Source organism: Helicoverpa zea, chromosome 31 (genome assembly GCF_022581195.2).
Source record: "Helicoverpa zea isolate HzStark_Cry1AcR chromosome 31, ilHelZeax1.1, whole genome shotgun sequence".
NCBI lineage: Eukaryota > Metazoa > Arthropoda > Insecta > Lepidoptera > Noctuidae > Helicoverpa > Helicoverpa zea.
In genome coordinates, this window is record NC_061482.1 from 11,302,847 (window position 1) to 11,330,710 (window position 27,864).

Below are 27,864 nucleotides of genomic sequence, written 5' to 3' on the forward strand. Positions count from 1 at the left end.
ATTTTAAATTTTGTATAGGAAAAGGTAACTTCAAACTTCCTAGCCATGGCGGAATTTGCTAACGCTACTCATTTATAAAAATCTCATCCGACAAGCGTTGCATAGCAACATAAATCAATACAGCCGGACTTATTACCTACAAAGGTAGAACGCATGTCCGGTAAGCGGCGCGGGCGGGTGCATTTGGGGAGGCGTTGCACCCCTTGGCCCCCCATGGCCTCGCTTGCAATCAAAATAGATCCTGGAATCCCGGGCTCAGCTTACAAGCTCCCCAGCGCCGCTAGGGATGGTGGGCCTCCCTCTCGCGCAGGCTCCGTGCAATGCATCCTGCACCCGCCGCCGCCCGGTAACAAAACAACAGCGATGTCAGCGGCGTGAGAGACGAGAGGGACGAGGGTACATCAAATAGTAATAAATCAATACCTGCAGACGCACCTGATATAGCTATCTATGAGTAGGTGCGCGCACTTAATTATTATGTTCCGGGTACTTCGTCGTTTTTTTTATAATTAAACATAGCATTTTATTCATTGATGGAATCATGGATTGTCCATGAAAGCACAAAAAAACGTTTACTTTAGAAGTTTGAATTCATATTTATTATATATAATTAATAAAAATACAATGATATTAACAGGTATATTAAATAAATTCAGCCTACAAGAAGAAGCGTACTGGAGATAAATTTATACGGTGGTATTTCTAAATTTGTGGGGGCTGGCCCTTTCCTGGCCCTACCCAAGTTATCAAAGTGACTGCCATGGCAAGGGCAGTAGAATCCACCAGGCCAGTCGCCAGTGTTCGGAATGGGCACACATCCTAGGTGGGTGCAGATGCCGATGACCACAAGCCACTCCTTTTGTTGCGTGCGCTCTGCTTCCGTCTGCGGATCACGTAGCGAAGATAGTGGTGTCTTATTCTCACGGTCTATTTCAGAAGTAGTCCTATTTTTGATGAACAGTGGTTTTCCCCGCCATTTTATGGACATGCAAGTACCTGGCAAGACTTTCGATATATCTACTTCAATGGTAGCGAGAGCAAGGACGTCTGCAGGAGCATCCATGAAGAGAACGTATTGGACCAGATGAGCCTTAGTGCCGTACGCCGAAGCGAGTAGGCCAAAAAGTCCAATAACGTACACGTATCCTGGTTTATCATCACCTGAGCCCCAACTAGTTTTTCGCACATCTTTGTATTCAGATTTCCTATAATCATCAAAATTGGGAAAGTCAATGTCCCGGTGTAGACGCGGGTATTCTTTACAAAATCGTACTTGTGTGCCTATTGTTGGTCCAAAGAATATACGTCGGTTCCCTGTGCACGCCCTCGGTGGCAACCTTTCAGCGTTTCTTGCATTGCACGTATTGTTCTTGAGGCCATGATTGTCGCTGTTCACTAGTTGCAACGACTTGATACCGCCACGGCAACATGGAGTTGTCCAAAAATTAACACCACCTAAGCGAGCGCAACAACTATTCAAAAAATTCATCTCGTTGACAACAGTGGATCTATTTTCCACTATTTATATATTTCTGGTATTGCAAAAATGCTTTCATTATTTGACATCAAAATATAACAACTATTTGGTGAGATATCGATAAATCTTGTTATATGTTGACAGCAGGAGCTTTGACAAATTAATTTCGAATTACAAAAAAATATTTATAAAGCATTGAGGTTCTTATCAAATAAGTTTGAATTAATCCCGTTATTGAGTAATTGATGAGGATAGCATATTAGCAGGGACAGTCAGCTATAGGCACTGATGAAGAAATTGATAAAGAAAAGCATTTGCGGGATACCTTTCAATAAAATAGCCTTGTTTCTTTTTAAATCATTTTCTGGCCATAAAACCTCCACTGTTGAACATAGGGCTCCCTCTTAGATTTCTTTAAAAAGGCTCCAGTTTCTACCTACTCATTAAGCCAACTAACAAATTGGTTGCATAATGACATGTTTTCATCCATGCACGATATCGATCACAAGCATTTAGTAACATCATCAGCATCAGCAAATATTGCGACAAGCTCACTAGTCGAATACACTATTTAGACTTTTTTATTGTACATTAATACCAATACTTTGAGTATCTTTCTTCATACTTCAGGCAAGAAATTACTAGGAATATTGGTAGTCCGAGAATCGCTGCGGAGACAAAGCATTCGTTGCATAATAGGCCAGAAGTCATGTACACTCTCATGACAGGGGAGTTCATGGTAATCCAACTTATTCATATTTTACAAAGGCAGCATTAATTAACTGTGTAAGTATGTACCTTCCCTCTACCAAGGTACTTGTGGCTATCACATAATATGTTTTTTTTGGTTTGAATGGGGATATGTACCCTTATTCGCTAACTTTCGGATTTTCAGCTGTCAACTGGCCTCAGTTGTCAACCGAACTTTGATGTCAACTGACAATTCCAAAACATCGGTATTTAGTATCGCATGAAGTGGACATCAGTGGATATCTTTTCACGGTGCTTAACGTAAAAACTATGGTGACTAGCAGGGGTACTCTTGACAACTCTAGTTTTTATCGACTATTATACTGCTAAGGTGGAAATACCTTATTAGCATTACATTACTACGTTTGAGAGAACGCTTTATTTTCAACGTGTTATACATTTAAAAACAATCTGTCTCGGTAAAATTCAGTATTTGCTTTCTATTGTGTGTGAACTTGGTGTCTAAAGTTCCGTGTGGTTGAACAATATTTTAACTGAGAACATTGTGAGTATTGTAGTTATTGTGAATTAAACAACTTAAATTCCTGTTTTGCATGCAAAGCAATAATTGATACACCATTTTATTATTATTTAGGTTTAAAATGCCAGGACGCAGGAAAGTGTCACTGAGGCAAATGGAGCTGCTTCTAGAGTTTGCGCATTCCCATCGCGACATAGCGTTGGGCCGCTTTCCGCCAGGTCCTCAGGGAGTGCGGGACACTCGAGAAGCATGGCGGTCGATTTCGGTGGCACTTAACTGTGTCGGCAGCGGAGCCACTAAAACGCCGGACCAATGGCGCCGAGTACGTTTACTTCTTTATTTAAAAAACAGCACTTTAGCATGTTTGTATGGTGGCACGACTATATCTCATAATATTCACTTGCTTTTAATTTTGGATACTTACTTTGCATCTGTAAAACTTAATAGTAACTCATTGATAACTTTTTTTTATTTTGCTTTTTCTAAGTTTTTGTCACTGAATGAATGTAACATTGTTTGCATGTGTAACTAACCAGTAACTGTTTTTTTTGTCAAGTATTGGATAGAGTTCAAAGCAAAAACAAAAGGAAAAGCTGCAGACATGCGGAGGAGCACATCTGCGACTGGTGGAGGCCCTAACAGGCTGGTCCCTCTTAACTATATAGAGGAAAAGGTGCTGGCTTTGTTAGGCCCTGTTGTGGTTGAGGGATTGCCTGGTGTGCGCTTGCCCATTGATGTTAGTTTAATTTCATATAAATATAATTTAAGTTTTATTGTCATCCGCTTCATTGAAACTACTACTTTATTTGTCAGGATGTTATGTGGTTTCTTTACGCATATTGAAAAGAAAATTATTTCTTCAGATATTGTCACTTGGTGACCCACCAACTTCCCAGCCATCGATGTCTGGAGCTGTGGCTGTACACACCTCACAGCCTCCGGTGCCTCCTAAGCCCTCAACCTCTACTTATGATGAGCAGATAATGGAGGTTGAATGGCTTGACGACAGCCTTCTAGAGGGGACACAGCCTGTGGAGCAGATGCCTGCTGCAGAGGCTGTGGAGCAGATGCCTGCTGCAGAGGCTGTGGAGCAGACGCCTGCTGCAGAGGCTGTGGAGCAGACGCCTGCTGCAGAGGCTGCGGAGCAGACGCCTGCTGCAGAGGCTGTGGAGCAGATGCCTGCTGCAGGGGCTGTGGAGCCCACACTATCCAGTGAGGCTGCTATTAGTAAGTACTTCTTAATTAATAAATAAAAAACAGCTTTTTATTTTATTTTTACTAGGCCTAGCGATAAGCAAGTAGTAATTAGGTAGTAGTAATTGTATTGTAAGGTGTATTATCCTGTAGTTAAATCATTGTAATTATATATATTTTTCTAGGGAATTCTGAGAGAGATGGTCCACAATGTTCAACCCCGAGCCAGCGTCAACGACCACGACGAGCGAATGGTTAATAATTTTATTTCAATAACAAAAATTTTGATAATTTTACTACTACTATACTACTATTATATCGGGTGTGTCGTTCACAATCACATTAAATCATATCGCATATACTTTATGATATTCTATGGCGAATTGTAAAAAAAATAACCTAATCCATTCAGTGGTTTAACCACAGGAGTCATTTTTCGTTTTTATAATTTACAACATCATGTGTAAAGCAGAGATAAATTTAGGAGTATCGTATGTTTTGATCAGTTGACAGCTGTCAGGTTTCAAGGGAGAATTTCAATTGTTTGTAATGATTGTTTTATATGGTGTTCTAAGTTTTGCACATTTTTATTCCATTTACTTTGTTTGAAAAAATCATTTTTTTAGTTTTACGTATTTTTCTTTTTTCTTTGTGTTAATCGACATATATTAACCAGTATATTAACGCATTTCATTTAATGTGATTATGAACGACACACCCGATATATGCATGTAAGCCAAAAAGAAAAATAGTCACAAATATTATTTTTTCAGTTCGCAGAGAGGAGTCAATACCTCGTTGGGCCTATGACCTGGAATTGAGGAGAATAGAGGTGGAGACCCGACTCACAGAAGCAGTGGAGGGGATGCTTGGGGTTTTAAGAGACATTCGGGACGACTACCGCCGGCAAACAAACCGGGAATGATTACCTACTGCGTTGGTCTAGTTGTCGTTCCGAATGTTGCAAACAATGTATCCTCCGCGGCCCCCCCCTCTATCTTTTGGGTCCAATGTTTAAAAACGTCAGCGGTTTTACCCATGCCCATAGGACCCCTTGTAAGTGGATGTCTACACCCTACGTTGTGATTGTTAATTAGTTTTTATATTAAAAAAGATTTTAATTAGAATAATTATTATTAAGTGAAATTTTAAATAATGTTGTACCTTTTATTCTAAGAATAAATAGCGTTTATAAGACTTAACTAGTTTTATTTTAGGTACTTACCCTATTCATTTTACTAGGAGCTACTGCCTATCTTACCTGATCAACTCAGTTAAAACAAAACTCCTTGGTAAGACTGGTTATTGGTAATTCAAACTCAAACTAAAATTATATTTTATTTATTTAAAATAGGCGCATAAAAGTTCACAAGTAGAAAAGCTCTTGCGAAATGTCAAGCTAGTTGCACGGTTCCAAGGAGTGGGTCTCATGGAGAAGAACCGGCAAGAAACTCCATAGACACTCTTTTAAAAAAAATCAATTTTTTACAATAATTTTCATATAGTGCTAGTTATCCCTGAGAAAGTTATACAATGCAAGTGAAGCTAATGTATTGAATGAATAAATTATATAAAACTATTTTAATGCAACTATGTTAAGAGGAAATTAAATTATATAATTCAAATAATGTTACTTGGTAAGCCAAGTTTTGAAATAGGTACCGCATCCTGCGGCTCGTTCAGCTCGCCTTGGTGGGGAAGTGCTGGGAATCTTGCACCTCGCATGCCCGTGGTCGCCGGGGAAGCCACATGTGAAGAAAGAAAAAAAAATGAGTTATTTTAACGACAGTCATCCCAATCAAATAAAATGGTTTTAAGTAAATATTTAAACTTTAGTTCTTACACATAGTGTTGCCGAATGTCCCGATTTTCAGGGTTTTGGGTCTGGGTCTGGGGGCGCCTCGCGATTTGTACCTGAAAAAAATAAAAATATATATAAATTTAGGTAATCGATATAAAACTATACTTGCACTAATAGCGTAGAAAGCATTGATTAAACATTTAAAATTACACTATTTATCTTATATAGTTTTGAAAAATTTAATAAATAATTTTAAAGTATTACTCACTAAATAGATAAATATTCTTAAACCATTAATAATGCCAGGAAGAGTTTATAAATTAGTCCTGGTATTCCATAATCTTTGGACTAGAATATCTCTGGTCCTTGAATTATCTAGATTTGCTGCAGCTCTAATCTGTTGGGAGATTTGGCTCTGTTCCAAATAGTCAGACTCTTCACTCTCAGGCTCCGGCAGAGGAACATTGTGTATGTTTGCTATATTGTGTAGTACAACACATGCATTCACAATTTTAGCCACAGTCACTGGGTCATAGTGAAGAACCCTATGTGCTAATAAACAGCGCCAACGATTCTTTAATACACCTATGCAACGCTCAACGGTATTGCGAACTTTGCAATGCAGTGTGGTGTAATGTTCCTCTGGTGAACCGACAGCAGCCTCTAATATAGGTGTCATCATCCAAGGGCGTTGTGCATATCCAGAATCACCTGAAATTTCAGTAATATAAGTAAAATACCTGTTTTATTTGAAAATACTTGACAAATACAATCCAATATTTATATACCTAATAGCCAACAATGCTCCCCAGATCTTTCCAATCCTTCTAGGTGAGATTTAATGCAGCATTGGTTCCACACAAATGAATCATGTGATGCACCTCCATAGGATGCATCAACATGCAGTATTTGCAAATTCGCATCACAAATCTGCAATAGATAGGTATAACATACTGTACAGTCAGCCATCAGCGCAAGTGCCAAAACCAAACAACTTGACATGGATCTTTTATCATTGATCTTTTTTTGTAAATAATTGTCGTACAAATTCTGGTCTACGCTGCCCTATGCGTCGAATGGTAGATACCTACAATAAAGCATTTATTGATATTGACATTTTTGTATGCTCTAAGTCCAAATTTAAGAATGATGTAATGAAACTGTTATTGGAAGTTGAATTAAATTGAATTTATTTATTTTATACCTACATATTACTCTTTGATTATAATATTATTATCATTATATTGAATTGAATATGTACGATTATGATCTTGATGTTTAATATGACTTGATTTTGTGCTGTATTGTTTTAATGTTAAATTGGATTTTGTATAATTTTATTGTTTATTATTGTGATTATGATGGTGATTTGATTTTGTTTCGTTTTGCAGTACCTATTTTAATTAATTATTTATTTGTAATGTTTTAATACCATTGCTATGTATAGTATTTATTGAATTAATAATGCTCATTTGGTGGCACTCATTACCTAATATTTTTGTTAAAATGAGGATAATGCAGTGGGCCACAATATTGTTATCACTCACCCTTATTGTTAATTTATTAGTATGTATTGTATATTGTGGTTGTTAATTGTCCCTAAATAAATAAAATAAAAATCTTTTATACATATATGTTAAAAAGTATTGATTGATTATACAGTAAGAAAAAAAATTGTGATAGAACATTAAAAAATGTGTTTAATACTCACCAGCAAAACATTTAATGAATGATAATGTTTTCTATTAAAAAAAGCTTCTTCATGGTCAGTGGGCCTTATTATAGCAACATGGGTTCCATCAATGCACCCAATAACTCCTGGGAATCCAAATTTTTCCATAAACCTGAAAAATACATTATTTCATGTTTATTACATATAAGGTAGAAAACAATTACATATATGATTAAAATAATATATAGCTAACATACACTCTCATGGTGGATTCCCGTTCTTGTTGAGTGGAAGGAAACTTTATGTACTTGAGTAGCACGTCCCGTACATTGAGAGCATCGGTTACCTCATGTAGGCACCTACTAAATGTAGGTTGAGACATGTTGCAAATGAATGAGGAGCTTCGTTGGTATGATCCATTTGCATAAAAGTTTAGGACTGCCAATATCTACACATAACAAAATTTGATGTTAGGTACAAAGTTTATCATCATAATTATTAATATTACTCCATCATCATTTCAGTGTTTAAGAATAACATTATTAATTTACGTAATACTAGCTTCCACTCGCGGCTTTCTACATACTTACCAAATTTCAACCAAATCTGTCCAACCGTTTTTGCGTGATTGAGTAACAAACATACATCCATACTTACATTCTCACAAACTTTCATATTTATAAGTAGGATTGGTATTTATTCAACTTTTTAGGTTATAAATTCATACTTTTAGCTCAATTGCAACAGCAGTGTTTCGTTGAGCACGTTGCAGAAATGGACGTAACTCTGCCAAAACTTGCTGAAACCCTGATTTGTTGACACGGAAATTTGCCATGAATTCCTTCTCCGGTAAATCCAGAGAATTGTTGCAATCCCGCAGTCGACGTTTCTGGATTGGACAAACTTCGTTTTCTCTCTTCGTCCGCAAATGCCAGCAAAAATGCACGCGACATTCTGTAACACAAAAAAGATAAAACAAATTAAAATAATACAATTAAAAATAACACTATTAAAAAAGGAACGACTCAGGGTTTATATTTCTATCGTATTCGCAAAATTAGAGAAATCTTATATGTCTGATGCAACAATAGAGTATAGACATCCCAGTGATGATTACCAAAATCGGGCATAAAACACTGCTATTTGTAGTGTATTTAAAAAAATGTCAGTGGCTGTCAATTTGATGTCCACTCATTGCCCGCTGGGCTTACGAAATCGCAATTTAACGTTCATCGATACAGAAACAGCTGTCAAAATGATCTACGGTGGACATCAGACGCTGTCGGTGCTCATGACGTCATCGCAGTTGGTAACTGGCGTTAGCAAATAAGAAAATAGCGGTTTGACAGTTTACCGATGTATACTTTACCAAATGATGATAACTGCGAGCTGTCAGTGGAGTTAGCGAATAAGGCCCATGGACACATCTTTGAACGTAAACCTCAGTCGTGGAACATCATAAATATTACCTAAATACATACTACCTTCCTTTCAAACTAAAGAGTTCTAATCTTCAAATTGAAGGAATACCTATTCATCCCTACTTCCCTACTAATATTATAAATGCGAAAGTAACTCTGTCTGTCTGTCTGTAACGTTTTCACGTCTAAACCACTCAACTGATTTTAATAAAATTTGGTACAGAGATAGAGTTGATCTTGAGAAGGAACATAGGATAGTTCTATCCCGGAATTTTGAAGAATTCTCTTGGAAACGCGATATAACCGAACTCTAAGCAGGCGCAGCCACGGGCGAACGCAGTCTCCCATAAAATACATTTATATCCTTTAGTCAGCACAGCAGTGTAAACTGCCACCAGTTTACTCAATCGCATTGTTTTCCTTATCAAATGAAAAAGCAAGATTTTGATAAAGGATTCATTAGACTTTGATTAGACTTATGTGCAATATTTGAATGAAGGTGGCCAATGTGATCCACAACACATTTGGTACAAGTGCCAAGGCTCTATGACGTAATGCGTGAAAGTGTGCAAGCGTTCGGTCTATGGCAGTGGCAGTACGGCGTACGAGCATCGCAGACGACAGCCGCACGGATTGCCAAGTAAGTTACTTCATATTACATCAACCATCTCGTAATACGGACTTTAAGCGAGGGCGAATTTTTAAATTCTTGTTGAATATTATGAATTGAATTTAAGTTGTTTAAATATTTTCTCGGCTATATACTAAAGTTATACAGCGATATGCATAATGCGAAAATAATATTTACTAGCTGTTCCACAAGTTTCACAACAACAACTTCCCGCACCTGGATAAAAAGTAGCTAGGGTAGCCTGTGTACCTAAAGACAATAAACCTACGTGTGTACCAAAGTTCATTTAAATCGGTCCAGAGTTTTGGGGAAAAGGGCGACAAAGAGCCAGATAAATAGTTAATTTCGCCGATTTATTTGTACCTACCTAGGGAATATTATTTAGTATGCTTTCAAACAGAATTTCAGTCAGTTCTTCAGTTTCGAAAGTTTTGTAGACAAGGGGTGTAAGGGGTATTGAATTGACTGTCTGTACCTTATTGTTCTGAAGTCTCTAAGAACCCAGGTACCTATTTCAGCTAAGTTTAACAAAAGAGTCTGCATTTTCGTCAAAGTTAATTACTTTACGGTACGCTAGAAATATGCATTTTATTTCGAAAAGTTGGCTTCAATATATTTACACTGTTTACACATTTTTAAATTAACGAAGCTATAACCTACATTTTGTTGAGTTTCATAGATACAACAATAATATGGAATAATACTTTCGAAGTGAAATAATACTTTCGAAGTAAAATACGCACGCCAGTGTTATTTTTACACGACAAAATATCTAAAATACCTTGCTGTTTGTACTGCTAGGTAGATCCGTAGAAATAGAAATTCCTTGTCGTAAATCATTCTCGTAATATCAAGGTAATTAGACATAGGTATGATAGGTACTTATTAGATAAGTAGGTAATACCGGTTTAATTTAACTAATTAATAAATATGTGTTCAGTTAATCTATTCATTTATAGGGCACCTGCCTAAGCAAAAAATGTTTTTACAGCTAATAGGTCATCCCTCTTTTTTTTTTTTTTCCGACGTTAAAAATCATCAAATGACCCATCCCGCTGTGGGTTAGCAGCGGTGAGGGAGTGTCAGACTCTTACTGACTAAAAACCGTCGTGTTCCGTCATAGGCCTTTTATGTACCAGGGCCGCGGTATCTCTTTCGAACAACCCGCAGCAGGTCATCCCTCCTGGAATTCAATTCTGCTAATTTAATAATGTGTCAATTCAATCTCAAGTAATTTTAACCTTGGCGCGCATTCTGCTACTACTATAAGATCAATCTTATTCCAATGACATTCGATTGGACTGCCATTGCTCTATCTAGTGACAGATTCTTATAGAAATTCTGCACTAAGGATCGGCTTAGGTAACCTTAAATGTCTCTGAGTGTGTCCATTAGTCTTATTTACTTGTTTATACATGGTTTGTACGCAATAAGAATAAGTTCAATTGTATACAGTTCTGGGGCCCGATTCTCCTAAGTTAATATTGTCAAAATCGAATAGAAATTGAATCGCAATATGATCGCAATAGCAGTTTTAACCTTATCGGGCATTCTGCTACTAATATAAGACCAATCGTATTCCAATGACATTCGATTGGTTTGCGATTGATCTGCTATTTTGGTGATTTTGGTCTATACCTACGGTAGTTTGCTGTACAATCATTTTGCAATCGTAAATCATTTGCAGACAAAATGATTCATTATTGAATGACAGAAGAGGATAATAGCGGAATGCCACATACGCTTCAATCGTAATCGAGTCGGGATTGGGTCTCAGTCGAACCGAGTCGAACGTGAATCGTATGTCGCTTAAGTAAAATTAGGAGAATCGGGCCCCTGATATATTTATGTTATCTATTAATAAAGACCTTGAAAAATCAATCAATCAAATCAGTATCGATCCTCGTCCTCTGGACACCATCATTTTGGGGAGCATTATGATATCTCTGCTCATCACTTTGTCCTCTATGGTTTGTACCAAAATTATTGGCTTTTTGGTTGGGCCTTCGTTTACATTTCAGTACCCTACTAGGCATGGGCGTAGCCAGCTTTGGGCTCAGGGTGGGGCAGCAGTCAACCTATTCTCCAGGGGAGGGCGGGAGCCCTCCTATTTTTTTTATCTTGAGCCGCAAACTTGTTAATCTCTTAATTTGAGAGGTTTATATTTTCAGGTACAGAAAATAAACAATCACACACAGGACAAAAGCCAAAAGTAAGGGCACATAGTTTCTAAATACGCGAGCGAAGCGAGCGCGAAATTTTTATCGGACTTAAACCAAATATTACGTAAAATTTAGCCCAAACGTACTTAACTTTTTGTTTGTTGACAAATGCAAAAATAAGGGCATATAGTTTCTGAATACGCGAGCGAAGCGAGCGCGAAATTTTTATCGGACTTAAACCAAATATTACGTAAAATTTTGCCCAAACGTACTTAACTTTTTGTTTCTTGACAAATACAAAAATAATATAGTTTCTGAATACGCGAGCGAAGCGAGCGCGAAATTTTAATTATTTTTGTAGTAGTACGTAAAATGTCGCCCAAATATACATTTTCATGAATGGGGGGACTAGGTACGACACACCCGATTTACGTCCATACGAAAACCTCGCTCGCATAGATAAGTCGATAAAAATAAAGTTAGATAACGTATAGCTACGTCGCGCAGCTAAGCTTCGCGGACCACTTGGAATGCCTCCAGCGACCACCGGTTAAGAACCACTGTGCTAAACGATCGTTCTATTGTACAGGGGCCCGATTCTCCTAATTTTACTAAAGCGACATACGATTCACGTTCGACTCGATTCGACTGAGATCCAATCCCGACTCGATTACGATTGAAGCGTATGTGGCATTCCGCAATTTTTCTTTGAAATAAACGTTTTTATCCTTTTCTGTCATTCAATAATGAATCATTTTGTCTGCAAATGATTTACGATTGCAAAATGATTGTACAGCAAACTACCGTATAGACCAAAATCACCAAAATAGCAGACCAATCGCACTCCAATCAAATGTCAATCGAATACGATTGGTCTTTTATTAGTAGCAGAATGCCCGATGTGGTTAAAACTGCTATTGCGATCATATTGCGATTCGATTTCTATTCGATTTTGACACTATTAACTTAGGAGAATCGGGCCCCTGGTCGTACATGGCTGGGCAAGCAAAATAGCGAGCGCGGTTTTTACACTAGGATAAAATTGCATTTCCGAAATTTTGATCACATCCACCAGTTCCATCTCCTTCAATGCATTATTTTTTGGATTAGATGGACGGCTCGGCTCGCTACGCCACATAGAAACTATTCTTTTAGGGAATACGGTTCGCTTTCAAATGACGCGCGCACCGATTACGTTCGGGAGCTCGAGCGTGCTTTTTAATATTATTTTTGTTAATTGATTGTTAGGCTGTGTCACACGCGTGCGTGAATAAACGTATTTTCTTTCTTTCTTTCTTCTTTCATTTTGTTTTGATCGCGCTCTTTTCAAAGTCGACAATTTTTTTTGTGCAATAACTTATGGATAGTACATATGATTGTTGATGATGTTAGTTAGAGTTAGTAAAAAAAACATTGTTTTATCAGACAACTTATAGGTCAGAGCCAGGGCCCAGGGTGGGGCAAGTGCCCCAGCTTGCCCCAGTGTGGCTACGCCCATGCTACTAGGCACTGACTGTGCTTACCTAACCAGTCTTTATATAAAATAGGCCGTAAATGAGTCTCGAAAAAAAATGAAACAGTAGATTTTATTAACGTTTTATATTAGCTTCTCTAGGTAGGCTTCTGTATTAGTAACAGTGGCGACGAAGACATACTCAATATGAATCTACTTAACAAGAATTTAACACTAAAACACCATTTAATACCTATACGTTTGAGTAGCACTTAACTAAAGGTTGATAGGATTTTTTACACAAATCCTACATCCTACATATAATTTAAACAAATAATCTACTGCTTAAAATTGCTCAGCTATTTAGGTAACAGTTAATATCATATTAAGGTACATTAATTTTTAGCCACATTCTATTTTAAAATTTTAAACTTAGTTTTAAATAAAAAGTCATATCAACATTATTTATGTTTAGTAAAGTGCCTACTCAAATGGCGGAAGATATTGCATTTATATGATTAAATACAACCACCACGAAATATAGCCAAAACCAAAGGAATATTGTTATTGTAATATAAGCAAGTGTGAGTACAACGGCCGAAAATTTCTTTATAACGCATGAATCAGGTATAAAAAAACATGAAATAGGCAGTACTATAGAAGCTGTAATAAGCAGCATACACATAGCAAAAAGGATCCAAACCCCTAAAAGCAGGCTCCCGGTTGATTTGAACGCCAGACCAACGAATAGCAGAAAACTTGCACAGAATAATAAGAGAGAAGTCATTCCAATAATTAAGAGAACAGCTTTTTTCATTCCGCTGTCCACTGGCTGTCTGTCCAGGAAATGTGCCACAACACTGTCTTCGACAAGGCCATATAGTACTACCCCCGATAGCCCACATCCACCCATACCTAACCCACACAATGAGATCAAATAAGTTCCGTATTTTGGCGGAAACATTCCGAAACATTTTGGTACAACAGGCACCGTATCCATGATTGGTTTTACGTTTCAACTACCGAATTTTGGAATGGAAAACTGCATGGGGTAATTTAATTAACTCAATATTTATTGCCAAGTGCTTATCTGTTACACATTGTGGTATTTGAATTAACGTTATTTATATAATATTACTGGAATTTATCCAATTTGATTTAATTTGGTTTTGATGTGGTTTTGATTTTGAATGATTCAGTATTGACAAATGCAACCACAGCTGAGTAATAATATAATTTAATAAAGAGGTTTATTTCAACAAAATCAATACCACAGAGCATTCACAATTAGGGCAGGGCCCTCACATCTATACTAATATGTGTCAGTTCGCGGTAAAAGGTACCTTATGGGTGTTGGCATTTACGACATTATGTTTTTTTAGTCTAAGCAAGATTGTAGAATTTGTATCTCCAAATGACTTAGGCGCCAAAGTCCATAAGGTACCTACCTTTTGTCATGAAATGACATATATTATAAAGCTGAAGAGTTTGTTTGTTTGTTTGAACGCGCTAATCTCAGGAACTCCTGGTCCGATTTGAAAAATTCTTTCAGTGTTAGATAGCCCACTTATCGAGGAAGGCTATAGGCTACTTTTTATCCCGGTACGGGAAGTAGTTCCCACGGGATGCGGGTGAAACCGCTGGCAGAAGCTAGTTATATATTGTATGCTTTGTTCATGCGTAAAAATAAAAACACAACACTGCAGCACTGCAGTCATGCTCTAAGCTATGATGTTGACTTCTTGAGTAACATGTTCACAGTTCAAAACCAATTGGAAAGGAAATTTTATTTTGCAGAATGGCGTTTACATCAATCTTAACTCTTTTGCTGCTGGTGGGGGGATGCATCGCAGCGCCTGTCGACGATCCGATTCGAATCGACCTTCCAGTTTATGATCAACCACAAGCTGGTACAGACGTGCAAGTGTCTCAACCTCTGGACCCCGAGAATTATCCAGGAGGCGATCGGAAAAACGAAGGAAATTTTGTAACTTATAAACTGCAAGCGGCTTCTAATTTGCTGGGAAGCGCTTTGAATGCGAAGGTAGCTAAAGTTAATAAATTCCATAATAAATACCTACCATCCAAGTCGATGAAAATGTTATATACCATACCTGCATCGTATGTTATTACAGGCCAGCTCTCATCAAGCAGGTATATTCTCTGCACCAGTGCCTACTTTGGAGTCGGCTGTGGAGGAAACAGAAGGTTACGGCAGTAAGAAACTGTCCGTCAAAGAGAATTTACAGGGCATAGTGGCTGGAATATTTCAAGTGAGTATATTAGTAGCCTTAAGCACTTGCGATCAAGTTAGAAAATGTTTGTCACTGGGTCAGGTTCTGATGACGGAAACCCTGAGAAATCACTAAAAGTCGGTGGCAAAAAAGACAACAACCTACTTGTAGACAGTTTTTTTGTTTAATCACAAAGAAAACGAATGCATTTCCAGCCGGAGCCGATAGTGGATACCATAAGCGAAGAAGAGAAGTATGGCAACTCTGGAGACAAGTTTTACAGCACTGGTAAAGCTTTAGTTGGGGGTGCTGAAGGTTTATCCAACTTCGTCAACTCCATCCTAGAGGTAAGATTACTTTCAAAGTAGGTACGCAGTTCAGATAGACATTTCTTGTATGAGGCAATGTTCAAATCCTATCTCTAGTAGTTAAGCAAATCAAAAGATAGATAAAATATTGGGAATGACTACAAAACTATCAAGTACCTACATACTTAGGTACGTGACCCGCTGAAGTTGATACTTACTTTTAATTTCTCAACTGAAACTGTTTTTGCAGTGTATCGTCATTTTATAGACTTAAGAATTGATGCAATATGCACCTAATTCGTGGATACTTAAAAATTTTCTTCTTTCTCAGGTGCCAGGAACAATTTTTAAGCAGATCGCCCGAGCCGCTACAGAGAAGCTTAACAATTTGGGTGGGAAATTAATAGGCTTAAATAAATAAAACACTAGGTACGTGACGATTCAAATCTTCGAAAGTCTAAATATTGAAAAAAAACAGCATTTGAATCATGTTTCCGTTTACGAAATTTGGATTAAGCTCAAAAAGTAACAAAAGTCCGGGATCATGGATTTCAAGAGTGAAATTCGAGAATCTTTGAACATACCCGTGGAAAAAGTCGTACGATTTTTTTACTGAGACCGCCGAAATTAGTCAGTCAGACTAGCGCTAATGAAACCTTCTGTAAAGCCAAATAGAATGAAAAAACATGAACCAAAAATTACCTATGTGCCTGCACTCAGACCCACCGCCAAACAGCAAAGTATACTGTCTGCGGGGGCTCTTAGTTAGATAAGTATTTTACTATAATGAAGAAAAACAAATGTACAATTTACTGTATTATATAATGTTATATTTTTACTTTACGAATATTGTTTTATTATCTACCTTTTCTATAGACGCCGTTGGTGACGCAACGTGAGTAAGGTTTCGGCCCGGGCCTAAGAAAGCCTCTATTATTTTATTTTTATAAATTAGGTACTTCAACGACTTATCCACTTTACAATTAACCGTAGGTTTTTTCACATGCACCACATTATGGTGAATTTAGAGAAGTACACAGCACTACATTTACAAAATTAGTTTCCTGGCCTTTGAAATAGGTACTGTAGGTACTAGTTCCAGTCATTCATGAATTATGTTTTTATTAACATGCCTTTGCATCAAAAATATGGATGGCAACGGCCGGGACGTATAAGATGCATGACCGATCTCACGTGCTCATTTCTCAAATCTATTATTTATTAAAAATGAAGAGTACAAGGAATCTTAAGAATACAGACCACACTTTTTTCAACGTTTATTTTATTATTTTAAACCAAAAACCGATTTTACAATTATATGTGTTTTCTAACTATAAATAAAGTGATGTATGGGGGAACAGATGTAGAGTCCCAAACATTAACATATATACCTACTTAAACTATGTTTACCACGTGGAATATCTATCTTATAATTTAAATGCTTGAATTATTTACATAAAATAAAGCTAATCAATTTAATAAAAATAATTATAACATATGTAAATACAATCAGCGAAGTCGCGCTTAATAAAATAGCCAAAAAGACTATGAAACATTGTATTCATTCCATAATAGAGAGATGATATTTTCTCCAAATTTAGTGTATATTTTAAGTTGAAAAATTTTTAAACAATAGATATTTACATGGTTTTTGCCCAAAAATAATTCAAGTTGTCGCATATGCGCGACTTCTCTGTAGTGACATCCTTAACTGGGAAACTATAAAACTGAAAGAACCGACCGGGGCAAAGACAAAGTGAAACCTACTTTTCCTAAAGGGATTCTTTATGGGAACCGAACGGACAACGGACACAGTGAAATAAGCCGCAATTCCAGAGGCAAATCAAAGGAATTAAGTGAACTGATGTACGAGATGAGAAACTGTTAGATATTATTTCTATTACAATCACATTAGACTATGCAAATGATCAGAAAACACCAACTTACACTAATTTGAATAACAGTTACGTTAATCGGAGAGATAGTATCAAACAACCAAAATAGAGCTAGTCGTGAACGAATCATGTGACATATCGTATAAATAAATTATCATATAGAAAATTTTATGAAATTCCAACTTATTATGTAAATAATAACAATATGAAAGTAATTAATCACTCTTTATTGTGAATAAAAAATACAATAAGGATTAAAAAAAAAACATAAATAGCCGAATTTAGATTATAACCATTTCTAAAACATACAGAAAACAAAATAACATAATTTTTAATGTGGTCAAAAAATAAAAATAAATACATCGACTCAAGTAAAATAGACCCTTTTGCAAGAAACCTCGTTACTACACATCAAACACTTGGTTAGGTAACACTAGTCTACATTTTTTTTTAGCCAAGGTGAAACATGCTTTCTTGTAGGTCTGAGTCTAGAACACGGAAGTTGCTCTAGCACGTCGGGATTTACACCTATACCTATCTTAAAGTTCAGCTGTATTGTAATATGCTGCAGACTAGTGTAATTAGAGTGTGCAATTTCAGAGATTGGCTAGTATATTATTAACATGGAACATGTAGAGATGTCTTCAAAAATTACTTTACTATGTGTTAAATGTTAAAATTCTATTTCTAAAAACAGTAACGTTGACTGCTTCTTCGATTATCTACTTAATCTAAGGATACACAATTATCTTAACATCAATAATATACTCTGAATTCACTGAAATCTTTCAATTTTAAAACTACCAATTACACACATTGTAATTCTTGACATAATTCATATAATTTGCAATGAGTTAAATACATTATTAAGATGTAATGTCAACACGATGAAATTCTATGATATAATTTTAAATTATTCTAACATCCATATTTAATTAATATAACGAGGTTTTTTGCAAAAGCTGAAGATGACATTTAAAGATTCTTATGTTTAAATAGTTCACTTATAAATACTCCATAAATAATATACAGAAACTCATGTAGCTTTTTATGACATATGTATGTTACGGTCTAAGTATTATTATATTGCACAATGCGTTGCTTAAAAGAAACTCGACCGTTCTACGCATACCATTCGTAAGTCGATATCGAATCGAAATCGTACTGTTAGCCCGACAGTGTTTTGTAATTTTTTCATCATCGTAACGATAATTTCATAATAATTCATTTAACAATTAGTGAATTATGAACGTAACTCATTATTTTAAATAATAAAGTAACTGTAATATATACAAATTTACTTCTTGTGTTCAGAAATCATTGACATAATATATTCTAACGATAGACATTTTTTCAGAATACCCGTTGATCGTGATAAACCAATTTTCTCCGTCTCCACCCCCGACTTCCCGATCTCAGATCGTTCATAAGTTATTTTTCCTGTATTTTTGGTGTACTCTCTTCCCTTTGTTGTAATTGTAATTTAAAGTTGTTTTTTCCCCTTGTGACAAGTTGCCATCCTCAAAGATTACCACCCAACGCTACCGCTCGTTATTTATCTACATAAACTGTTAAATACATTATTACATTAGTCCAACATGTTTAAAGGACTTGCAGCCGCACTCTGCTAGTGTAAATGTAGCCAAACTGGGGTTTACTGGTGAATTCAAAACCAAGTAAATTTACATTCTTATACATAATTTTTATAAATTTTATCGCAATTATTCGTAGTTTTGATGACAATATGTTCATTACCTACTTCCCGTGTGGTAGGGAGGCACATCTGCACTGTATATATTTTTTTAGTATATGGTGGTGAGATGGCGAGTCATGCAAATAAATAAAATTATTTTAAATTTTATATATTGAATTATAATGGAATTATATTGAACGACCACGGTTATCATATGTTATTATTTTCCTAGCGTAGCGCATAGGTTTTGTGTTGATTACTTTGCACACGAGTATGAAGACAAGGATAATCCGACAAACATTTTTAAATCTCAGCTAACTAAACTTCTATTGGCCAAATGCTATTACTCAGTAAATGACTTTTTAAATAATACGACATTGAGTGAATAATTGTGATTGTTAAGACTAACTTACTTAATATTTGACATCCAAGATTAAGATTTCAAATAATAATGTATTTAGTGTTAAGACCAATTTCTATTTTTTCTTTTATTTACTTACAATTTGCACGCCGTAAGGCAGATTGTAGTGGATCTGACTAATTTATATGTAACATCTTATTGCTTGTACCTACATTCTTAGCAAATAAAGAGCTTGATTCTTGAAGACTTTCTTATTGTTATCGAGTACATACAAGTAGGTAGTAACTATATTTCAATTTTAATATGAGTCTATTTTAGTTTGTTCAAAGGTGTTACCTAAGATTTTATTTCCTTTCAAATTATAATTATGTTACCCAAAGTCTATTAAAAGTATGATAAAAGCTTACCACTGTAAAGAGTTTTCGAAATTTTTGAGTTTTGGAACACAAAAGTCCTCCACCTCCGCTTACAAATAGCGCCTAAACAACTTACAAATAAATACTGTCAAGTGATTTTTTGAAATTGTTATTTTTGAGGACTCTATTTTAACTCTGAATTAAGCACAAATAAAAAGAAACCGTGACTGAAGCGAGCGTCAGTTGCTTTTGCTAATTCGGTGCTTTAAATTTTTCAGTGCGTTATATTGAGGACTTAAAAAGCAAGGGCAGAACAAAATTGAAATTAAGAAAAAACTGCGAGCGAAGCGAGCGAATTTTTTTTTCTAATTAAAATACAAGAGAGGGGTGACAGTCGGACTGAGAGGGGTGTCACCCGCCTCGATGTCTAGTGTTTAAAATTGGTATATAAGTAAAATGAAACAGTAAACGGTAGTGAACCTAGGCTTCGCAGATTAGAATGTCACCCTTAGTGACTTGTCCCTTTTGCCCGCACCATCCTGGTCGTCCAGATATGTGTCGACCAAGATGGCACCCCCCGAGATGTGGCCCCCGGGGCGGACCGCCTCCCTCTCGCCCCCCTTACGCCGCTACTGAACATAGACACGTCAACCGGCATTCTATAAAATGCCTAGGTATTGTCTGCGTCAGGATCACTGTCACAACTCTTCGATCCTCTCGAAATACATACAGCAGAGTTGCTACCTAATTGCTACCAGCTACCATTAGTTGCAATTAGGTAGCAACTCTCTATATGTATTTCGAGAGGATCGGAGAGTTGTGGCAGGGATCCTGACGCAGACTAGGTATTCTATACGTTTCCTAGGTTATGTGTGAAATAGTTTGAACATTTCATAGCATTTTACACATTGCCTGGACTACCCCGGTATTCTATACAATACCTAGGAGAAGTATTGTCATGGGCGAGTCAGCCGCAGGGTGCGTACCTTCTCCACGTACTGCTTATTGTGTGACATCACCAGCTCCTGAACCTTCGGTGGCAGCTCGGTCATTGATGGAGCCGTGCCTTCTTCGATGTCAGTGCGCCTGTAGAACAAGATGTAGGGCGTGCTCGAGCGGTTCAGGCCGTTGAGTTCCGCCTCGTCGGAGGTAGTGACGGTGTCGTCATTGTAAATGTGCCACTGGCCGTTGTCCTTGGCCAGGGTGTAGTAGTGTCCGGAGTCGAGCGTGGTACCGTCGTGTATGACGGCGGCGTACAGGCTGTAGGAGGCGTGCACGGTCTGCGAGCGCACCGTCGGCAGCGTGATGTTGTGGTTGTGGTACATGGAGTGCATCAGCTTTGTCTGCACCTGCAGCTTCGGATCAAACCTGTTGAAGGAAGTTCTAATTTCAAAATCAGATTCCGGTTTCAGTCGGATTAATATATATGGTAAATGACTGATAGTAAACTATTGTCTCTCAAATTAAAGCGTTTCGGGAATCGAATCTGAGACCTCGTACACAGCAGCCGCGTTTGCGATAGCTAGACCCAGATAAATTATGAATTTATAGGAGATCCAAATACTTACTTGAAATTTTTTAATATTAGGATCAGGTACTTGGGTGTCGTCTCTATGAGCACGCTGCGCTCGGCGTCGCGGAGGACGCCGCAGTCTCGGCACCGGTACCGATTCTCCCCGGTGAGGCTCTCCTTCGAGCAGTAGTACTCTAGAAGACTCTGCACATTGTGCTGCCAGCCGTCAAGCTTTTCGGGGAATGCGAGTTGTAAGTCGCGGAAAACATCGCGCGAGAGCGAGGATGAATGGCACACGGTGCATTCGACGCGCGTCAGCAGTACGCCGCCGAACATGCTGTCTATGAAGGAGTCGCGGCGCAGGAACGTCGACTCAGCCATGCGTATGCGTTTCTTCGACGGCCCATTCTCGGCATCTCCTGAAGGTCGCTTTTGTCCGGTGCTGGAGGACCCTGCAACGTAACCTGAAATTAAAAGCAATTCCGAGTAAAACAGTTATTCCATTTACACTACTTGGTGAACAGGACGTTTCCTGGCCTCATGTTGTTTATAATGATACTGCCAGTGCTGCTTTATAGTGAAACCCGCGATGCTAGAGGTTAACTAATGTAGATCAGCGATGTGTTAAATTCGTACGCGTGTCCTTTTGTTATGCATATGCTGTTATCTGATCTGTTTGCTTACACAACACTGAGTCAATGACTACAATAAAATGAACCGGATTCACTACTCAGTTTCCTTTTACAGACTTCTAGACAATGTTATCCTAAACAAAGCCAGGAAATAAGTACTACGCCATATGTAAGTTTAGTTTGCTAATATGTGTATGTAGAATATTTTTCTAATTATAGTTTTCGTTGTGCAGTGGGCGAAAATAAGGTCTACGACCCTGTGAGTAAAATAGTAAAGTTATATATCTATCTTAGCGATATTAGGTCTCATAAATTGGAGAGATTATCGAACTGTTAGAGCACGTTACTATAAATTTGGTTGCTTTTTATGTGTTGGGATTAATGTAAAGGAAGCTTACCACTGCTGCTTGGGCGAGGTTCCACATTATCATTGGCGTCCGCACTGAAACAAAGAAAAAAACTTAAATTACTTTTGTAACTTTACAGGACCAAAACTATTTATCACATCAATTACTATTTATATGGAAAATAAGTTGCACACAGAAAATCTACTCTTTCTATGGCTTATCCCCAGATTATTTACACAAATCATACACGCAAGTCACTATCTGCCTAGACTTTTCACAACCATGTTGGGGTCAATTTCCAGTCTAACCGAAAGCAGATGAGTTCCAGTGCTTATTATGGAGCGACTGCCTATCTGACCTCCTCAACCCAGTTACCCGAACCTAATACACTGGCAAGACTGATTGTCCAACCTTCAGGTTTCTGACTACCCGTAGCGACTGTGAAAAAGATACAATGACAACCGGAACCCAAAAGATGCCTTCCTAAACATGGAACATTTACAAGTCCTGCGCTTCAGTATGCAAAGTAATATGCGGTTCGTTTAATGAGGAACAATAAGTAGGCTATAGCTCTTGACCAGGATCAATTGTTCGCGTGTTAAATATATTGCTATCCTAGCTTGTTCTATCTTAGAAAACATTAAGTGTCTGCCAATTGTCAGTCATTGCTATGATTGATTGAAGTGCCTGTTTTAATGCATGCTAGGTACGCTGCAGGCTTCAAATGGTAACATGCGAAATGCATCTTTTATGCTCAATATTTATGGCAATGAGTTTTACTTTGTGTGCTGCTATCGATGCCAAGTACTCCAGCAGGATCCACAAAGAACTTTTTGAGACAGCTTCGCTTTCTGTCAAAAATGAAACTCAGTCTCTCCTAGATACGATAGATCGCATTAATAGCATAAATGTCAAAGTGTCGATGTTTGATATTTTTTACGCAATCTGTAAATAGTATAAAACAAAGTCGCTTTCTCTGTCACCGTAAGCTAAATCTTTAAAACTACGCATCGGATTTTAATAGATAAGAGTTTTTAATAGGTTTTTTAAAAGATAGAGTGATTAAAGAAGAAGGTATGTATGTATAATGTAGTGTATTTATTAGCAGCATTCCACCCGTGCGAAGCCGGGGCTGGCCACTAGTAACTGTTAAAAGAATTTAGATGAAACAAGGATATCATAAACACAAGCTTTTTATCCGTGTGCGGGAAGAAGATCCCTCGGAAGGAAGGTGCAACCGCAGGAGAAAGGTAGTTATGTCTTAAGTACCTCGTAGACTGCGAAGCGGCGACCACGGCGCGATGTCGGCTGTGACTGGACAGAACAGCCGGCTTAGAGTAGTCAAAGTTGACATCGGAGCAATGCTCGTACGACTGCAGCAGCTCAAACAGATACCTGTTGACAACGAAAAAAAAAAACACTTAATATAATCACAGCAAAAAAATAAGACAGTAATATCATCATCATCTCCCGACCCTTTTCTCAACTATTTTGTTGGGGTCGGTTCCAGTCTGGAGCGACTGCCTATCTGACCTCCTCAACCCAGTTACTCGGGCAACCCAATACCCCTTGGTAAGAGTGGTTGTCGAAACTTATTGGCTTCTTACTACCCGTTTTGCAGTCTCAATTTGTTTAATAAGGATCAACAAAAAGATCCAAGAGAAACAAAAACTAGAGATTTGAAGAGCTACATCATTAAAAATTCACATCTACTGCACAAAGTTTAACTTCAAGCTCGCACTTCTAGTTACGCTTATCTGAGGATATACCGAACTCGTTATTTGTTTTTTGAAGTTCAATTTGAAGACCGCTGCATAAAATATTACCATGATCTTTCAATCCTCTTCAAAAGTTATTAAACCATGAACACCTTTTATTTATTTATTTGTATTAGTATACAAAAAAAAAACGTTAAAATTACATAACTTAATATAATTTACTTTAAGATTATTATGACACATTTAATCGGTTCACAATAGGGTTGTTTCCAATTTTCGGAAATCTATTTAGATAGCTTCTAAATAATTTTAAGATCACCCTCTCTTTCATTTTTCGTCTCAAATCTTTTTATTTTTTATGTATTACATGTTTTTCTATTTGTCTTAAAATATTGCTCAGAAAAAGATAGATCACGTGACTGTGACGTCAACGTTCTCTGTTCATTCCTTTACATTTTAAAGCACATCTAACGAGAAAAAACTAACATACCAACTAATGGATTTCTTAATTTTAATAATGTATTTTCATAAAATAGCTACAAAAACTATAATATTTTATACATATAGATTATTCTTATACATTTGCACAAAAATAAAATACCTCAAATGTTTTGAGTTGTGTACGCGGAAAAATGAAATGGTGCAAAGAAACGTAAAGTTTGTGTTTATTTATATTGAGGTTATGTTTGTGTCCGCGTTCGAAAAGATTTGATACTTTTTCAAAAAACTTAAATTAAATGAATGTCTACAAGGTTTGTGTTGTGCGAGACTGTGGAAATACGACCATTAGTGCTCTAAATAAACTGTTCATCCACGTACCGCTGAATAAAAATCTTGGTTATTGGCCAAGAATTGAGCGACCATAAAAGAGTATCAGCTTTCATAAATCCTTTCTCCATAATTCTTTAGCAGTTGTATCACTTCAATGCAATTAACACACAGAACTTCACAGAAGCAAATAAACAAAACATTCTATTCTATTCTATTTTTGAATATGGCAATCCGTGTCGATGTCAATTCGACGATTCTGCCAATGACAAGTGGGATGACAAGCAAGTAGTGCTTTTAATGAAAAAAAAAAAAAAATTATATACATATATTGATTTAAGACGGAGCTGTGGCCGATCTTGTGTAACTTAATGTGTTAGTAGGACGGCACTGAAACAAACAGAAATACATTTACATATATAAAAATAACAAGAAAATGTTAGTAACACATAACATACATATACCACAACCATACAAACTGAGGCCTAAATATAGGCCACAGTTTATAATTTAATATTGTTTTGATGTATAAACATCAACAGCATCTGGAGCAGTTCTGGACAGGAGTGGGATAAGAGGGAACGGAAATTAGTAGGGAGAGGAATTTTAAGTTTTTGGAGACGACCATATAAATCAAAGGATGAGTTGTTAGGACAGTCAAAAAATATATGGTCCAGGGTACCCTCATCCAGTCCACACTCACAGAGGGATGAATCCTGCACCCGAATTTTGCGCAGAAAGACCGGTGTACAACAGTGACCTAACCGTATTCTGCACAGGACTGAAATTACCCTTTTAGGGTATTTTTTAAATTTTGAAAACCACGGTTTTGGTTTTACTACCGGTTGAATGGCGAAATAAGAGCTACCCTTCTTTTTGCTGGAGATGTTCCAGCATTCCTGCCACGAGGTCTCAAGACTCAATTTAGGGAGGTTTAGCAGGTCATGCCCTTGAAGGGAGAAGTGTACAAGGTCAGCAGACTCAGATGAACACGCATCTTTGGCCAATGCATCGGCACATTCATTGCCCGCTATACCGCAATGGCTAGGAATCCAGACTAAGTGAACTTCTTTCTCTTGCCTAGTGCAGGAGAAAAGGGACTTTTTAATATCCAGGACAATAGGACAATGGAGTTTAGTTCTGAAGGGATTCTGGGATAGGGCTTGGAGACAGCTAAGGGAGTCAGTAAAGATAACTCCATAGCTAATCTCATGGGACTCTATAAAACGACAAGCTTCCAATAGTGCCACACACTCGCCTGTAAATACAGAAGACTCCTTCGGACATTTGAATTTCAAAATTATTTTAGAGTTCTGATAGTAAACCGCGGCTCCAGTACAGCCACCATTTGATTTGGAAGCATCCGTGAAGAACTTTTGAAACCCAATCCATCGTTCACCCAAAACCGCATTAAAGGCCGAATTTGCCGATGGGGAGTTTTTGGATATGCCAATGTTATAGAATATTTTAGGGGTGAAGCAAAGTACTTCATAGGGGTAATTAAATAGAGGAAGTCTGGGATATGGAGCAATGGGGGATTCTAAATTTTGAAAAAACCGGTATGCTTTTAGGAATAGGGGGATTTCTTTGTGTTCCCAATATTTGGAGCTGTGACAAAGAGTGTCAAGCTCTCTGAGTTTTGGGATGAGGGGGTGGGACGACTTGGGAATAACCCTGGATAGGAAACGGGAAGCAAGGTACTGACGTCTCAGGGCTAGAGGAGGTTCCGCGCATTCGACCTGCAAGGCGTTAATAGGCGACGACTTCATGCAACCTGAGATGATTCGAAGGCATTGAGACTGAATCCTATCTAAACCGGCCAAGGCACCTTTGTTGCTTGGAATCACCAAGTGTGACCCATAGTCCAGGATACTGCGGACTAAAGCATTGTAGACCAGTTTCATAGTGAAGGGATGGGCCCCCCACCAGACACCAGCGAGAGCTTTTAAGATGGAGATTGCTCTTTCGCATCTTTGGATCAAATAGTTAAAGTGGTGAATCCCGGATAATTTTGAATCTAAGAAAACGCCTAAAAATTTTGTTTTACTATTTATGGGAATATCTTGTCCTTGAATGTTAACTGAGACCTGAGGGATCAGTAGTTTTCGGGAAAAAATCACTACCGAGCTTTTTGGGGCGGATAACGTGAGACCATGGTTCAAAAGCCATGTGTGCAGAGAGTCCAGGGAGAGACAGAGAGATGAGGCAGCGTCCGCAATAGATGAATTAACTACATACAACACTAGGTCGTCCGCGTATTGTAGAAGGTGGCAGTCACAATTAAGGCAGGAGCCAATGTCTGCTGTATACAGGTTGTATAGTAGGGGGCTCAGAACTGAGCCTTGGGGAAGGCCCTTCCACGTCTGTCTCACCTCAAATACCTCCCCCTGCACTCTGAGCATCAAAGAGCGAGACATGAGGAGTGCGCATATACATTGTACCATCTTACCCGGAATCCTCAGCTGTTGCAATTTTTGCCTGAGAACTGGAAGAAGGACGCTGTCGTATGCGGAAGAGATGTCAAGGAAAGTGGCTACAGCAGATTCATTTTTGGAAAAGGCTGTACGGATATCAGTAACCAAAATTGCCACACTGTCCATGGTGCTAAGCCCCTTTCTAAAGCCAAACTGATGGCTCGGCAGTAAATCCCTAGACTCCACCAACCACTCAAGTCTATTTTTAATTAAATGTTCCAATATCTTGGCCAACACTGAGGACAAAGCAATTGGTCTAAGGCCATTCGGATCATCAGCAGTCTTGCCGGGCTTCAAAAGAGGAATTACTATCTGAGCTTTCCACTGTTCAGGAACCCAACCAAATTGATAACAATAATTTATTATTCCTAAAAAATACTTTTTTGCTTCAAAACCAAAATGAACTGCAAATGAGTACGGTATGCCGTCTATGCCTGGGGCGGAATCCCTAACATGACGTAACACCGCATCAAGTTCCTCCAACGAAAATGGTTCATTCATAGGATCGTCCAAAATATTTACA

The 27,864-nt window shown here is 37.7% G+C and overlaps 6 protein-coding genes across 13 annotated transcripts in view; 2 read left to right on the top strand and 4 right to left on the bottom strand.

Moving 5' to 3' along the window:
* Positions 1 to 652: 652 nt before the first annotated feature.
* LOC124645283 (ubiquinol-cytochrome c reductase iron-sulfur subunit-like) lies at positions 653 to 1,489 on the bottom strand. Its single transcript, XM_047185082.1, has one exon. The coding sequence runs from the start codon at positions 1,487 to 1,489 to the stop codon at positions 653 to 655; it is 837 nt and encodes a 278-aa protein (XP_047041038.1).
* Positions 1,490 to 2,337: 848 nt separating this feature from the next.
* On the top strand, positions 2,338 to 5,099 carry LOC124644892. Of its 5 annotated transcripts, XM_047184549.1 has the most exons (6): positions 2,338 to 2,732; positions 2,823 to 3,030; positions 3,265 to 3,444; positions 3,572 to 3,935; positions 4,088 to 4,156; positions 4,676 to 5,099. In XM_047184549.1, exons 2-6 carry the CDS (start codon positions 2,830 to 2,832, stop codon positions 4,825 to 4,827), a joined length of 966 nt encoding a protein of 321 aa, XP_047040505.1. In that variant the 5' UTR covers positions 2,338 to 2,732; positions 2,823 to 2,829; the 3' UTR covers positions 4,828 to 5,099. The 5 variants fall into 5 exon arrangements, with proteins under 5 accessions (XP_047040505.1, XP_047040504.1, XP_047040507.1 ...); XM_047184548.1 differs by having other exon boundaries at positions 2,338 to 3,030; XM_047184551.1 differs by having other exon boundaries at positions 2,338 to 3,030; positions 3,265 to 3,381.
* Positions 5,100 to 5,227: 128 nt separating this feature from the next.
* Positions 5,228 to 8,413, bottom strand: LOC124644891 (putative nuclease HARBI1). Its single transcript, XM_047184547.1, has 6 exons — positions 8,103 to 8,413; positions 7,633 to 7,823; positions 7,415 to 7,547; positions 6,492 to 6,633; positions 5,972 to 6,414; positions 5,228 to 5,816 (listed from the first exon to the last, which is right to left on the bottom strand). Exons 1-5 carry the CDS (start codon positions 8,208 to 8,210, stop codon positions 6,017 to 6,019), a joined length of 972 nt encoding a protein of 323 aa, XP_047040503.1. The 5' UTR covers positions 8,211 to 8,413; the 3' UTR covers positions 5,228 to 5,816; positions 5,972 to 6,016.
* An 837-nt stretch (positions 8,414 to 9,250) lies between these two features.
* LOC124644873 lies at positions 9,251 to 16,428 on the top strand. The gene is made up of 5 exons (XM_047184512.1): positions 9,251 to 9,436; positions 14,840 to 15,086; positions 15,178 to 15,315; positions 15,492 to 15,623; positions 15,916 to 16,428. Exons 1-5 carry the CDS (start codon positions 9,351 to 9,353, stop codon positions 16,003 to 16,005), a joined length of 693 nt encoding a protein of 230 aa, XP_047040468.1. The 5' UTR covers positions 9,251 to 9,350; the 3' UTR covers positions 16,006 to 16,428.
* LOC124644874 lies at positions 13,530 to 14,042 on the bottom strand. Its single transcript, XM_047184513.1, has one exon. It carries the CDS (start codon positions 14,040 to 14,042, stop codon positions 13,530 to 13,532), a length of 513 nt encoding a protein of 170 aa, XP_047040469.1.
* A 1,261-nt stretch (positions 16,429 to 17,689) lies between the features above and the next one.
* The window catches only part of LOC124644875 (ubiquitin carboxyl-terminal hydrolase 35), a 41,490-nt gene continuing 31,315 nt past the window's right edge, over positions 17,690 to 27,864 (bottom strand). Inside the window, exons 9-12 of one of the 4 annotated variants that reach the window (XM_047184515.1) lie at positions 23,651 to 23,776; positions 22,433 to 22,476; positions 21,458 to 21,854; positions 17,690 to 21,272 (exon numbers count right to left, since the gene is read on the bottom strand). In XM_047184515.1, coding sequence (XP_047040471.1) covers positions 20,846 to 21,272; positions 21,458 to 21,854; positions 22,433 to 22,476; positions 23,651 to 23,776 — 994 coding nt within the window. In that variant the 3' untranslated portion in view covers positions 17,690 to 20,845. Of the gene's footprint in view, positions 21,273 to 21,457; positions 21,867 to 22,432; positions 22,477 to 23,650; positions 23,777 to 27,864 lie in introns of all 4 variants that reach the window. The other 3 variants (XM_047184514.1, XM_047184517.1, XM_047184516.1) reach the window with 3 other exon arrangements.

Coding starts and splice junctions, on each gene's coding strand:
- LOC124645283 (XM_047185082.1), bottom strand. CDS start 1,489: ATGAATTTTTTGAATAGTTGTTGCGCTCGCTTAGGTGGTGTTAATTTT.
- LOC124644892 (XM_047184548.1), top strand. CDS start 2,830: ATGCCAGGACGCAGGAAAGTGTCACTGAGGCAAATGGAGCTGCTTCTA. Junction 3,031..3,264: donor CGCCGGACCAATGGCGCCGA/GTACGTTTACTT, acceptor TTTTTTGTCAAG/TATTGGATAGAGTTCAAAGC. Junction 4,157..4,675: donor ACGACCACGACGAGCGAATG/GTTAATAATTTT, acceptor TTATTTTTTCAG/TTCGCAGAGAGGAGTCAATA.
- LOC124644891 (XM_047184547.1), bottom strand. CDS start 8,210: ATGGCAAATTTCCGTGTCAACAAATCAGGGTTTCAGCAAGTTTTGGCA. Junction 7,548..7,632: donor CGGGAATCCACCATGAGAGT/GTATGTTAGCTA, acceptor TGTATTTTTCAG/GTTTATGGAAAAATTTGGAT. Junction 6,415..6,491: donor GGAGCATTGTTGGCTATTAG/GTATATAAATAT, acceptor CTGAAATTTCAG/GTGATTCTGGATATGCACAA.
- LOC124644873 (XM_047184512.1), top strand. CDS start 9,351: ATGCGTGAAAGTGTGCAAGCGTTCGGTCTATGGCAGTGGCAGTACGGC. Junction 9,437..14,839: donor ACAGCCGCACGGATTGCCAA/GTAAGTTACTTC, acceptor TTTATTTTGCAG/AATGGCGTTTACATCAATCT. Junction 15,087..15,177: donor GAAGCGCTTTGAATGCGAAG/GTAGCTAAAGTT, acceptor ATGTTATTACAG/GCCAGCTCTCATCAAGCAGG.
- LOC124644874 (XM_047184513.1), bottom strand. CDS start 14,042: ATGGATACGGTGCCTGTTGTACCAAAATGTTTCGGAATGTTTCCGCCA.